Source organism: Herpailurus yagouaroundi, unplaced genomic scaffold (genome assembly GCF_014898765.1).
Source record: "Herpailurus yagouaroundi ecotype Mexico unplaced genomic scaffold, PumYag 162487, whole genome shotgun sequence".
Classification (NCBI taxonomy): Eukaryota; Metazoa; Chordata; class Mammalia; order Carnivora; family Felidae; genus Herpailurus; species Herpailurus yagouaroundi.
The window spans coordinates 45,617-59,414 of NW_024423211.1; the positions used below are offsets into that span (position 1 = coordinate 45,617).

The 13,798-nt window shown below is 32.0% G+C and overlaps 1 protein-coding gene across 1 annotated transcript in view; it reads left to right on the plus strand.

The window, feature by feature from the left end:
• Positions 1-10,014, plus strand: part of LOC121026796 (PHD finger protein 14) — a gene marked incomplete at its 5' end in the record, with an annotated part of 52,642 nt that extends 42,628 nt beyond the window's left edge. The window contains 2 exons of the mRNA XM_040469582.1: positions 9,202-9,252; positions 9,384-10,014. Of these exons, the coding sequence (XP_040325516.1) occupies positions 9,202-9,252; positions 9,384-9,509 (177 nt within the window). The remainder of the gene's footprint in view (positions 1-9,201; positions 9,253-9,383) is intronic.
• Between the last annotated feature and the right edge of the window lie 3,784 nt (positions 10,015-13,798).

The following is a 13,798-nucleotide window of genomic DNA, read 5'->3' on the forward strand; positions in this document are numbered from 1 at the left end:
ATGGTATGTATGATACTTCATTTCTTTCGATTTTTGTGTAATATTCCATTATATGGATATACTGGATTTTTAAATTTATCTATTCATCTGTTACTTGATGGATATATGTGGGTTTGTTTTGTTTTTCACTTTTTGGCTGTTATAAATCATACTGCTATGAATATTCACATACAGGCCTTGTTGTGAACATGAGTTTTCACTTATCTTAGTTGTATTGCTAGGAGTGGAATTGCTGGGTCCTAGGATAACTCTGATTTGAACATTTGAGAAACTGCTTTTAAACTGGCCATACTATTTTCTATTCTCACCAGCAGTGTATGAGGACCCTAGTTTTTTTTTTTTTTTTTTTTTTTAACATACTTAACAACATTTATTTGTGTCCTTATATAGTCATCCTAGTGGGCGTGAAGTGGTATCTCATGGTTTTGATTTGCATTCTTTGCTGGCTAATGACACTGATGATATTTTAAAAAGAAAAGAATGATACAGCACCTTTTCCCTCTCTTTTATCTGTGCTATGTAACATGGCTAAAATGATGTTTCTAGTTGGACTCTTAAGCAAATGAAAAATGACTGAGATTACACATCTGTTGTACAGCTTTAAATAATCTATTATTGCCCTCATCCCTAATTTTAGTTCATATGAGCTAAGAAAGCAAAATCCAATGTGATATTATAGTCATATTCCATCCAGAAGGATACTCTGAGGAATAATTGAAGATTATTCCCATAGCACTGTTTTCTTTTGCTGTCCTTATTACAATTGTAATTAAGTTTGTTTTTATGTTATTAATTTAATAAATGGACAGAGACCCTTTATATAATAGAGATCTGGCAACTTATTTTTAAATATTTAAACTTTTGTTACTTGAATGCTAGGATAAGTTCAGACAGTAAAACTGGTACCAATAACAATTAGAATTGTCTTACTGTGAAAACGTGCTTCCTTGTTCTTGGCTATAATTGAAGCTATATGACTATCGGGGATATTTGTGAAGAGTTTTCCAAATGGGTACAGAGATGGGATTATATGAAATAATACTGGATTTTAATTTTAAGATGTATGTGAAATAATCATGATTAAATCCTAATTCCTTTGACCTCACTATGTCATGGGTGCTTTTTAACATTCCTAGTCCAATAGCCATTTTTTTTGTCACAATTATACAGTGTCCTAGTTACCCACATACCTCTTGCCTTCACTTAAAATTCCAGTATCTTAGTTGGATACTATATTTAATCATTTTAGTAATGCTTTTGCTACCATCCTTGATATTTTTCATCCTTTGCCAGTCTGAATGAATTCTTTCCTTTTCCATTCCTGCCTGAGAGTTGCCAGTTACATTTTTTTTTTTTTTGAGAATTTTTTGTTGTTAGGCATTTTTTTAACCCATCTTTTTTTTTTTTTTTTCCTATACCCATCTTTAAGGTGAATGTAGAGTTTTATATTATATTAACTGTATTAAAAAGTACTTACTCTAAATTCAGGAACAATTTTGATTATAGTTGAGATTTTGAAAGATCTGAGCAAGATCTGTAGACTAGAGGACCTGAAATCCCAAGAGAATAGGAGCTGTCCTGGCAACCACTTTAGGTCTATTATCTACTTCTGCAGGGTTTGGTTCACACCGGGTACTTACAGAGTGTTTCACAAATGAGTTTTTTCCATCTTTCAAAATAGCTATGCACCTGAAGCTAGTGTACTTTGGAAGAGTCTTTTTTTTTCTAGTCCTTTATTGGTTAGAAGGGAATTAGTCCGATTCTCCTTATATATTAATTGTATTTCATTGGTGAAACTATGTAATTACTCAAAGGCTGCCTGGGCTACTTTTGTGTAAGTACCTTGTTATGTAGACATTTTCTCTGCATTATTTTTTTATGTGGAAACTTTTCATTTGCTTTTAGGCAAGGTAATTGCTTTTGAAGAAAATATAAATTAGCTTACCTATGTCCCTTTTGAAGTTCGTTTAAAATTGATGTTTGTACTTTTTTGGCGTATTTTCTTATAACTTTAATGTAACTTGAAAGCGTTCAGATTTTCTTTTCATTTTCTCTATACTTTATGTTATCTAGTGACTTTTCATCTTTTTATACAAGTGCCAAAGGACTTATTGGGACCTATCTTCTCATAGTCTTTTACACACATGCATCATTTTCTACTCTCTTTGAAGTTGTCTCATCTTTTTTCCTATCTCATACATTTTATTTTGTTTTATAGATCTCCTTTTTTGGAAAATAAATGCATTAAAAAGTCCCAAGTACTTTTTAGCAACTTTGACTAAAAGCATATTGTTTTTCAGGGGGCACCTTTTGTTATAGATCATTATTTTGAAAAAAAAAAAAAAACTTAAGCACCTGGTTAAACTGTTTTCCATCTAACTTAAAGTCTGAAGTCAATAGCCTGTTTCAAGTGGCATTCTTCATTCGAGAGATAATCAAGTATCCTAGAGTGTTCTTTCATTACATTTGTTTTTAAACTAATTTTACACATGCAAAATAGTAGCCTATTTAACAACGTTAGAACCTATATCCTAAGAATTTGAAAAACCAGAATATGGTTTTTTTTGTGTGTGTTCATATCTGTGTGTGTGTGTGTGTGTGTGTGTGTGTGTATGTGTAATTCTTGACGCTAATTTAAGTGGAAACAGAAACATGTGGACTCAGCCCTATTGAAATGACTAAAGATTACTGTGCATTGTGTCTTAACTTACTTGTCATCTTTATACTTTTTAAATTAAATTATCACAGTTCTGGAAATAAAGGGTTATGTATTGAGGCTTTAGATATCAGAGATTGAGTCTCTTATTAGACTTAAAGTGACCTCTGAAGTACTAAACAGATTGTATAGCCTCTGTTTGTTAAAGATCCTTAGAAAAAACCCTGGCAGAAATTTTTGTGGTGAACTGGACTGTATGTAACTCACTTTGGCTTACTTGGAAGGGATCTACTATGGGTATCCTTAGCTCAGATAATCTATTCAGAGCCCAAAGACTCATGCTGTGCTTTTTTTTTGCCTGTTGGAAAGCTGTAATTTTTATTTACTTCCTGGAATGTAGAATAACAACAAAGAATAGTCAGAGCTTCAGGAGTTTACTTATTTTGAATATACCACCATTCATGAGAAGGATTTTATAGATCCTTATTTATTAATTTGTACAATGTATAATTTTTTTTCTACTTTTAATTAGGCGTGTGGTTATTTTAATTTATAGTGTTAAGAAAAATCAGTCATAGTTTCATTCTACATATTTTCCTAACCCCGTTAAAATTAAATTAGATAAAAATAAACTCCATAGCCAACTGACAAGAAGGGGGAAAACTCAGTTTTGGTGATCACCATTCCATCTGTTATGTGCCAGTAGCCAGTAGAAACAGATGGTGCTTGTTGATACATATATAGTTTTTATTTTATTTTGAATATCATATGAGCTTTACTAAGTAATTGTTTCCAATATATTGTTTTATGACTGGAAAACATATACTTATTTTTTAAGGAATTTTATGTTACATAAATTTATTTTGAAAAATTAAAAAAATTATATTGAATGATTTTGTACAACTGCCACACAGTTGCTGGCATTGATTCCTCAGCATAAATCCGAATTTTAGCTTAACAGGTTTTCAAGGACCTGATTGTCCTAATTAACATTGAATTTAGAATTTTGTTCACGAATAACCATTTTCTCTTTTTATGTAGAAATTACACAAGGAGGCATTCCTTATGTTTCTTCTAACCACATATAGCTAGTTTATTAATTGTGAAAAAAAGATACATGTTAAATTTAGAGAAAACACACAAATGAATATGTGAAACCCATCTTAGTGATATCAAAGATGTTGAGGTACTGTCTGTTAGTTTGAAATTTAGTTCATTTGTCAAATGAATCATTCTAACCTTGTGAAAATCATCATGAATCTAGCTTCATTGTAAATTAAAATAACCCCAGTGCTCAAGAATTAATTAAAATTCATTGCATGTTTTCTAGTCCAAATGTTAGTGAAATTACTGAAACATTTAATTATATCTTTCGGATGAATAAACTATTAAAAGGATGCTTGCTAGGCAAAAATACTTTATTCCTTTTTAACTTAGATACATTGTCCGTAATACCATGGCACACTCTCTTTGTGGATAGTTTATCACCTTCTGTTTTCAATGTACTGGGGCGCCTGGGTGGCTCAGTCAGTTGAGCGTCCAGCTTCAGCTCAGGTCATGATCTCACGGTTTGTGAGTTTGAGCCCCGCGAAGTCTCTGTGCTGACAGCTCAGAGCCTGGAGCCTGTTTCAGATTCTGTGTCTCCCTCTCCCTCTGCTCCTCCCCCGCTTATGCGCTGTCTCTCTCTCTCTCTCTCTCTCAAAATTAATAAACATTAAAAAAAAAAAAAGAAAAAATGTACCAGAGGCAGATAAAGAGCTAGGTAGATGTGATCTATGCAACTCAGATTGTCATTGTTCCCTAGGCAATAATAAAATTCTTACAAAATAACAACACAGAAAAAAACCAGAAATATGTCAAGATTTGGAGTGAGGTTCAAAGAAAGAAATATTTGCAATTGAACCTCTGTCATTGGGAATTCTAGATAATGTATCTGTGTTAAGTTCTAAAGCATATACTTGTTAAATAAAATTCTTCCTTCTTCCACATGCTGTTTTCACCCTGCATTATTATTATTATTATTATTATTATTATTATTATTATGCTTCTAAAATAACATCAGCCTCAATGTATATATATCATGAAATGACCACCCAGTTATGAATATTTCTATATATCTAAGATAGAGCAAGCTTTTGGATAATTGAAATTTGTTGCATGAGTTAAACATGTTTTTGTTATTCCTTTTTGCATCATTTCTCCCTTTTTAACTCTTACCCTTACATTTTCTGATTCTTTCAGGGACACCATGTTTAAGATATCTTACCTGTTGCGATTGTAGGCAGTTATGAATTGTCATTATTACAGTGGCTGCCACTTCAATAAAACTAGGAAAAGAAAACTCTTTCCCTCTCTATCTGCTCCTATCCCATGTGTACATGCATGCGTTATCTCCCTCAAAATAAATAAATACTAAAAAAAAAAAACTAGGGGGCAAACAACAATTTCCAGTATTTCCCTAGTTGGAGGACTTGGTATTGCAAAAAACTGTGTTTGGATTAATTTTTTTTTTAATATTACTGGTGTGATAAATGCCAAAAAAAGAAGATTGCTGTACTTTACTTTGGTACTGGATTCTATTAGTCATTGTACTGTATAGAATGCCAAGTTGGGTAGATTATAGTGTCATTTTAAGGTATTGAAGTCTCCTCTTAATTGGAAGGAAGTTTCTACTTGTTTCAAAATACAAGAATTTTTCCTTTAGGCATCACACTGTTATAATTTATTTAAGTATTCAAGTGGAAATAAGAGATTTGCTTTCTTGTAATAATTTTACTCATTTCTACTTGGGATTATACTATTAACCTTGGATTGCCATGCAACAAAAATTACTGAATTAAGTGTTGAGCTACCTGAGTTTAAAGTTTGCCTCTGTCAGTTATCAGCTGTGTAATCATCAAGTCACTTCTTTGGACTGCTTTTTCAGAGCTCTAAGATGCTATAATTTCATCTTGTTTATAACACCTCTTTTTTTTTCTGGCTGGAAATTGTTTATGTTACTTGTGTTTTGTTATTTAAAATTACCACAGAAATACATCAAAGATTACCATTTGGTAATAACTATACTTAATTTAAAATGACTCTTTTGGGTAATTATAAATATATTCATTTTAAAAATAGCACTTTGCAGTGCCTGGGTGTCTCAGTCCATTAAGCATTTGACTTCAACTCAGGTCATGATCTCATTGTTCCTGAGTTCTAGCCCCTCATCTGGCTCTGTGCTAACAGCTTGGAACATGGATCCTGCTTTGGATTCTGTGTTTCCCTCTCTCTCTCTATGCCCACCCCCCACTTATGCACACGTGTGCATGTGCGCACTCCCTCTCTCTTTCTTTCTCTGCCCCCCCCCGTCAGAAATAAGTAAATAAACATTTTAAAAAATAGCACTTTAAAAAAATAGCCTGGTTGGAATCTGACTCTTGATTCCTGCTTAGGTCGTGATCTCATGGTTCGTGGAATCCAGCCCTGCATCGGGCGCTGCGCTGGAAGTTCAGAGCCTGCTTGGGATTCTGTCTCTCCCTCTCTCTGATGCTCTCTCTCTCTCTCTCAAACAATTAAATAAACTTGAAAAAAATAGCACTTTCATAAGACATATACATGGTTAAATAAGAAATTTATTGAGAAATACAACTATGCCATTGTGTGATGGTATCACCTCTTGGCTTTATGCCTTATGATATTAATTACAGTGTGGGTATGAAAAACTTGCAATTGATGCAATCATATGAGAGGTTTAAGGATTTAAAGTATTAATCAGAAATGTTAAATTATTGTATATCTTCAAAAGAATTGCAAACATGAACTTAGGACATTCACATATATATTTCAAAAATTAATTCAATGGTTAGATAATTTAAAAACCTGGTAGTAGTTGACTTCTATGCAAAAAAGAACCCCAATTACTGGTAGCAGTTTACTACTAGATAAAGAAACAAACTGAATTGCTACTTCATTACCTAAAGATGGGTTGAATGAAGAAAAATAGGGGAATGTGTGAAGGCCTTTTGGGGATTCTTAGATGTTATGGGACTCAAATGAGTAATTTCAATATTTCCCCTTTGATATTGGTTATTTGGATCACCTTATTGAAATGACCTTATTGCATAAATTATGCAAATTAAAAATAGATCAGTAGAGAAGGGAACAGTAATTTATCCTTTTTGTCAGTTGTTTTATCATTTGTATTATCTAGTATAATTATGAGTTTCAATCTACCCACTTATTTGATTAAAACAAATTTATTGAGCTTTAATGTAGTACATGTTGTATTATTTTTAATTAAGTCAAGAAAGATGAATAGGACAAGGCTTTTACCAGTTTTGTGATGAATTGTGTCAGAGGACAGAAATTAAAGCATAAAGAACAGGAATGTCACAGAAAGGAAAGATGAATATGTAAAGAGCTAGCTTCAAGGTTATAGGTGAAACCTGGATAAGTGTCAGTATTAAGGACTCTTCATACTGATGTTCTCAAACTTTAATGTGTGTATAATTTGCTTGCGGATCTTGTTAAAGGGCAGACTCTAATTCAGTATGTCGAAGTGAGCATGAATTTCGACATTTCTGGCAAGCTCCCAGGGGATGCCAGAATTTATGGGCCATGACTGATATTTTGAGGAGCAAGGCTCAGTACTGTTTTTTGGAAGTAAGAATGATTATATGTAGGTCCTACTCTTAATTATTTTATCTATCTTAAATTTTTTTATCCATGCGTTATTCAACCACTGTTTATTTAGTGCTTACTTAGTACCAGATACTTTGCTTCCTGTGTACCAGAGTTACAAAGGTGAATAATTCATTGACTCTGGCAGTAAATTCAGTCAGTAACTTCAAAGATTTTTTTCTTTTTTTGTGTATATGTGTGGAGAAAATATCTTTATTTTTGTGTGTGTTTTCCTTTTTCTTTTTTTTTAAATTTTATTTAAATCCAAGTCGGTTAACATATAGCCTAATACTAGTTTCAGAATAGAATTCAGAATAGAATTTAATGATTCATCACTTACATACAACACCCAGTGTTCATGGCAGCAAGTGCCCTCCTTAATGTGTAGGGACTGCATTTAAAGCCTTTTCCTGGATATAGTCTTTTTCTAACTTATTCCATAATGTAATTAGAACATCCTGATTAGCAGTACATATAGTTTATAAATTTACTTCCTTTGAATGACTAATTTAGTCAACGCTTGGTTATCTAGGGGTAGATTAAACAGTATCAATTGGCAATGTTATTAAATGACAGTGGACTCAGTATTATGAAGAATTGAAATGAGAGTAATTTAGGAAGACATCAATGTATTGGACATCATTTCTGTTTAGAATTATTGGTACCTGTTCTAATTTGGGAATGTTCCTTGATCTCAACAGTCAGGCAAAATAATTTGTGTGAATGGTGCCTCCATTCTCTTTTAATCTTTCTAAAGAGCTGTGGTCTGAACATAGGGATTACACATCTACAGGAGGCTGTCCTATGTGGATAAAGATTTTTAACATATTGGCCGCAAATACCATTGTATTTATATTACTTTTTTATTAAAAATTTTTTTAATGTTTATTTTTGAGAGAGAGTGTGAGCAGGGAAGGAACAGAGAGACAGACAGAATCTGAAGCAGGCTCCAGGCGCTGAGCTGGTGGCACAGAGCCCGATAATGGGCTTGAACTCATGACCTGAGCCAAAGTCAGACACTTAACCGACTGAGCCACCCAGGCACCCCATATATTATTTTTGAACATGTAGAGGTCATCTTTGTAATAGTAAATATGTTGTGAAATAATTGATGTAAACTTTCAACTAAATTCGTTTAAAGTAAGTAATTTATACCATGTTTAATTTCACCTAGGATTTGGGGACATCTGAGATCTTTTACTCCCACTTTTTTTATGACAGTTAGAAATTCTTTTTTTTTTTTTTAAATTTTCTTTTTTTTGAACGTTTATTTATTTTTGGGACAGAGAGACAGAGCATGAACGGGGGAGGGGCAGAGAGAGAGGGAGGCACAGAATCGGAAACAGGCTCCAGGCTCTGAGCCATCAGCCCAGAGGCTGACGCGGGGCTTCAACTCACGGACCGCGAGATCGTGACCTGGCTGAAGTCGGACGCTTAACCGACTGCGCCACCCAGGCGCCCCAGAAATTCTTTATATTATACAAACATGTATGTACACACATGAGAATACTAGAAGTAGGAGGAGTCCAGGTGTAGCATTTCAGCTATAGAAGCATATAAGTTACGAAAATTGAAATGCTCTAGATAAATCATAATTGTGTGACATGTATAAAGTGTTGAAAAAAATCATTCTGATTTTGGAGAACTTATTTTTCCTATCAGAAAGTTGTGTAATTTAAAAGTAAAGAACTTGTAAAGTACATTTGTTATGTTTTTATCTCTCATAGATAAATTGTTAACAAAATATTGCTAGAGGAATACAGTATTAATTAGAAATACTAATTTTCCAAGTCCTTAACTTAAGCAGTAACATTTAACAGAGAGTATTTTTTATTATTATTAATTAAACATTAGATATTTCTGTGGCATCTTTTTTTTCTTAGAGAACCAGAGGACGGAAGCGAAGCTTCATTCCTGAGGAAGAAAAACATGAGGTTGGAATAAGTTAAGCATTTTTTACACAGTCTAAACTTTGAAAAACTTTCTTGCTTAAATTATTTCTTTTTTCCTCATATCCAGATTTTGTTTTATGTTTTGTTTTCTTTTGTTTTCCCTTGTATGGCAGGAAAGAATTCCTAGAGAGAGAAGGCAAAGGCAGTCTGTGTTACAAAAGAAGCCTAAGGCTGAAGATTTGCGAACTGAATGTGCAACTTGCAAGGGAACTGGAGACAATGAAAATCTTGTCAGGTAAATGGGATGCTGAGACTTTGTCTTCAGGGCATTAAGGTTCCATCTTCATCATTTCCTCATCACAGATATAATGGGGGAAAAATCACAGTATAGGGCTTTCTTAAAATCTTATTTAGTGGAAACTGTAGTTCAGAAACATTTCATTCTCTTACTAACCTGCCACACATGGTTATTTTCTGGATTGAGATGTAATTAAGAGTTCAAAACCTGGATTTTGAACACAAGAAACAATTTTCTCTTGACAAGAGCACTTGACACAATGCTCTGTATATAGAGGCCACAAAAACAATTTGATTTAAACACTTAATACTAAGATTATTACTTTATCTCATAAAATAGCAAAATTACTAAGTTGTTACATATTATAAAAGTTGAAATTTATTAGTAATAATGTTAAGACCAACACTTGTTTATTGACAAGAGCTTCATTAGCACTTCCTTACCATTTATCAAAATGAATGTGTTAAATGCTTCTCTCTTATGAAATAAAGAAAAGTGAAAAGATGGCCTAGGTAGATTTTGTTTTTTGTTTTGTTTTCTTCTTTGTTTCTTTGTTTTGATTTGGTACTTTTTTTTTGTATCAGACATAATGCTAATCAGGAATCTCAGCTGATGTTGCACAGTGGCTATTCCTGAGGGTGCAGAGACTGTTAATTTTAACCTTTTGTTTCTTTTGTTGAGATGAAGAAATTTATTTAAAACCCTAGGTGAGATGGAGGAGTAGGTGGCATGAAAGGAAACCTCATTTAAAAGAGGTATCATTCTTTCAAAGTACAGTAACAAAGAGTCTTTTGGTATGTTAAGGGAACCCTTTCTGATTTCTTTTAAAAATTGTTTTTTGATAAAACAGTATGAAATTAACTGAGGGCATAGAAATTAAGTGTTTCAAAAAGAAAAAGGTGTTGAAACATATATTAGTCCTATTAAATGATTTTAAATACTTGCTTCCAAAATGATGTCATTTGTCATTAAAAATCAAATTTCTGTTTGTTTTCATTCCTCAAAAACATGCAGTTTTAAATTTTATGAGTTTTTTTTTATTCTATCATTAAAGAAGATAAGGAGAAAATAAAAATTCCAGTGAAGAAATGCAAAGTGCTTCAACAAAGTTAAGAAGGTCTATCATATTTGGTCAGTAATTTTTGAAGTAGTACATATAAGATGTCATGAGCACTCTCCTGAAGATGAAACTCATTTAAATTTAGGGTAGAGTAGTTCCTGTATCAGAAGATACACATGAATAATTCTGATCACAATATAATTTTCTGATTTATGTGAATAAAGAAATCCCAAGCATAAGCATAACATGATGGAGTGCATAAAACTGTAAAAATAAATAAAAGGAAAAAAATCCCATAAAACAGTCTTATATAATGAATAAAAATTCAGTCTAGAGCAAATCCTCTTGGGGTTGAGGGTTGTATTGTGGGATATAATCAATTTGAAACAATAGTTTAAAACATAGAGAGCTGGTTATTCTGTTTTTAATTATTTGAACCTATGTCAATATCAACCCTCTTATTTATTTTTTTCAAGATAGTTGATTCATGACATTTTTGCTGTAGGACCTATACACTTTTACAGGTTTCTATTTATTTTATTTGCTTGGTCATGTGTTTGAAAGAACCTAGGCTATATGTTGAATTTTTAGTTTAAAAACCACTTTATAGCAAGAGCAAGTCCAACACATCATATTATATTGTCTTAAAAAAAAGTAGGCACCATCTTCCTTCATTTATAGCTGAAATTTTTAAAATAGTATTAGGCTTTCCTATCACTTATTTAATTAGTTTCTCCTATAAAATTTCCTTTCCTAATTGCATTATTATAACTTGCCAGAGTCTGGGATTTGGTGGAAAGTCTCCTGGAAGGTAAAGATATTTTTGTTACTCTAGAAATAATGAATATACAAAGTCTTCTTCCTTGATTTTGCCTTGTTAAGAAGATAACATCACAGATTTTCTGCAGAGGTTTTAAAGAGGTAATGAAGAGGGAATTAAATGTTTTATAAATATTACATAGTAATGTTTTTGAGGACAAAATAAGCTGGATATAAAGCAGTGCCATAAAATGTTTTATGGTTATAGTGTGAATCTTCTGTAAAAAAGAAATACATATTCAATTTAAGCACTGTTGCTCTTGAGTTAAAGAAGAATTTTATTTTATGTAGAATTTCATGTGTTTTTTAAAAAGATAATCGTATAAGCTATTATCTGCCATTTCCCTTAACATCTCTTTTATTTTGTAATTGGCACCATTATTGTTTGCAAATCATTCCCACAAAGGTTCACCCTTTTATGATTAAGTTGCATCTTAAATATTGTGTACACATGCTATTTTTTAACTTTAATTTTAAGACATTTTAAATGAAACTTTATTTTTCCCAAAGATATATTTCAGTGCTTAGTCAGAGATACATTAAACTTATTATGTCTGTTAGGTTCTCTTATAAAATTAAACTTCTTGGGTGGTAATTTAATTAATAGTCTTTTGCTGAATATATTTTCTCAAGTTCCTTTGAACTAATGTATATGACTCACTAGAACCTGCTGTTTAGCAGCTTTGATTTTGAAACCACACTTCTCTATGTAATTCAGGCTATATAAAAAATTCTTTTCTAATTATTTTCTTGCTTTTTCAGTTATTGTATATGTGTATATGTGAATTCACATGTGGAATTTTTTAATATCATTGGAAATTGAGTTCAGTTAATCAGTTAACTGTAATATTAGTTTCCAACTGTTATTTTCAGTTTGCCTCTAAGTTTTTCTCAGGTCTTTGACAAGTAATTTACCATTTCTGTGTCTCGGTTTTTTCCCTCTATTGTACATGATCAAAATTATACTCTTTTCCATTAGGGACTTATATAAATAACTACTGAGCGATCATATTTTTTCCATATAAAATAGTAGGGTAGTGGTATTATTTAGTAATACAAAGGATACATATATGTGGGCTCTGAAATAAGGGTTCCAGTTGGTAAATATGTTGTGGTAATAATACATGCTTATTTTTTGCTTTTCAGAAAATGTGCACGTCCTGTTTTTGTATCTAATTATTTCTAGAATATGGGGGACAGAAAACTTGAATTTGTTGAAACATGTTCTCTAAAATAATTAGACTGAACTATTTGCACTAGACGTGAAGAATCTGAAAATGATCAAAGTCTTAAAGAGAAGGATGGTTTATAGTATCTTACAAATTTTTTAAAAATACTGCTTCCTTTTTGCCATTTGCTTTTAACATTTAATTAAAAATTATGTGGGAAGTTTCCAATTAAAATGTTTTTTTTTTTTATGCTACTGAGGGCTAAAGACCAAAATGAAATTCTGTGTTGAAATTGTGAAGTCTTTTTAGGCATTTATCTCTTTGTAATGGATGTTCTTTGTTCTAGGTAGTTATGGCCCATGCAGTGATCTAGTCTTTGTTTTTGTTTCCACATTTCTGGCACATTTAATACTCAGTAAATGCTTGGTAAATGAATGACTACTTCATAATAACTAATGACTGATTATTCTTTGCTGAATTAATTAAAAAAATGTATACTGTTACAATTTATTCCTAGAACAAATTCGTCATTAAATAGAAGTATTTGGTGAAAATATTTAAAAGCCTTAATAAAGGAGGATTGCTTTTATGTCATTAAAGAATAGGGGATTATTTGTTTCTGTGTATTAGGGAAGGAAATAGGAACTACAGACTTGAGATTAGTTAGTTGATGCATCAGTGTAATAATAGAAATGAACTGATCCCTCTTCGTGATCATACTTGACTTGCAAAAGATAGATTTTTAGATACAGGTGGGCCTTTCTTCTAAGTCTTCATTAAACTATCAAATTAAGAGTAAGACCAAACTTTTAGACCTCAAATTTTACTTTAACTGTGCAAACTCAGTGTGACACATTTTATTACTTAATGGGAGATAGGAGAGAGGAAAAAGGTTTCTAAACTAAGAACCCTAGAATCCATTGTTGCCTTGAATAGCATCTTTAATTTTATCTTGTATTGTTGCTATTACTCAGACACATTGAGTGTAGGAAATGATCTATGAAGCTATTTCACTTTTATAGCTATGTCCACACTATTAAACGCTTATTACTATATTCTCCTTGAGTATATGGCAAATTACATAGATATTTAACCATTTTAGTTATGAGATGAGGATGTCTGTTTGGTCTCTTAACAATATTATTAGCACTTTTATTTAGTTCCCATTTTAAACATCTGGATTCTGAGTGTTCCCCCCGAAATTAAATTTAATTGTATCATAAGCTGTTGGAACACCAGCAA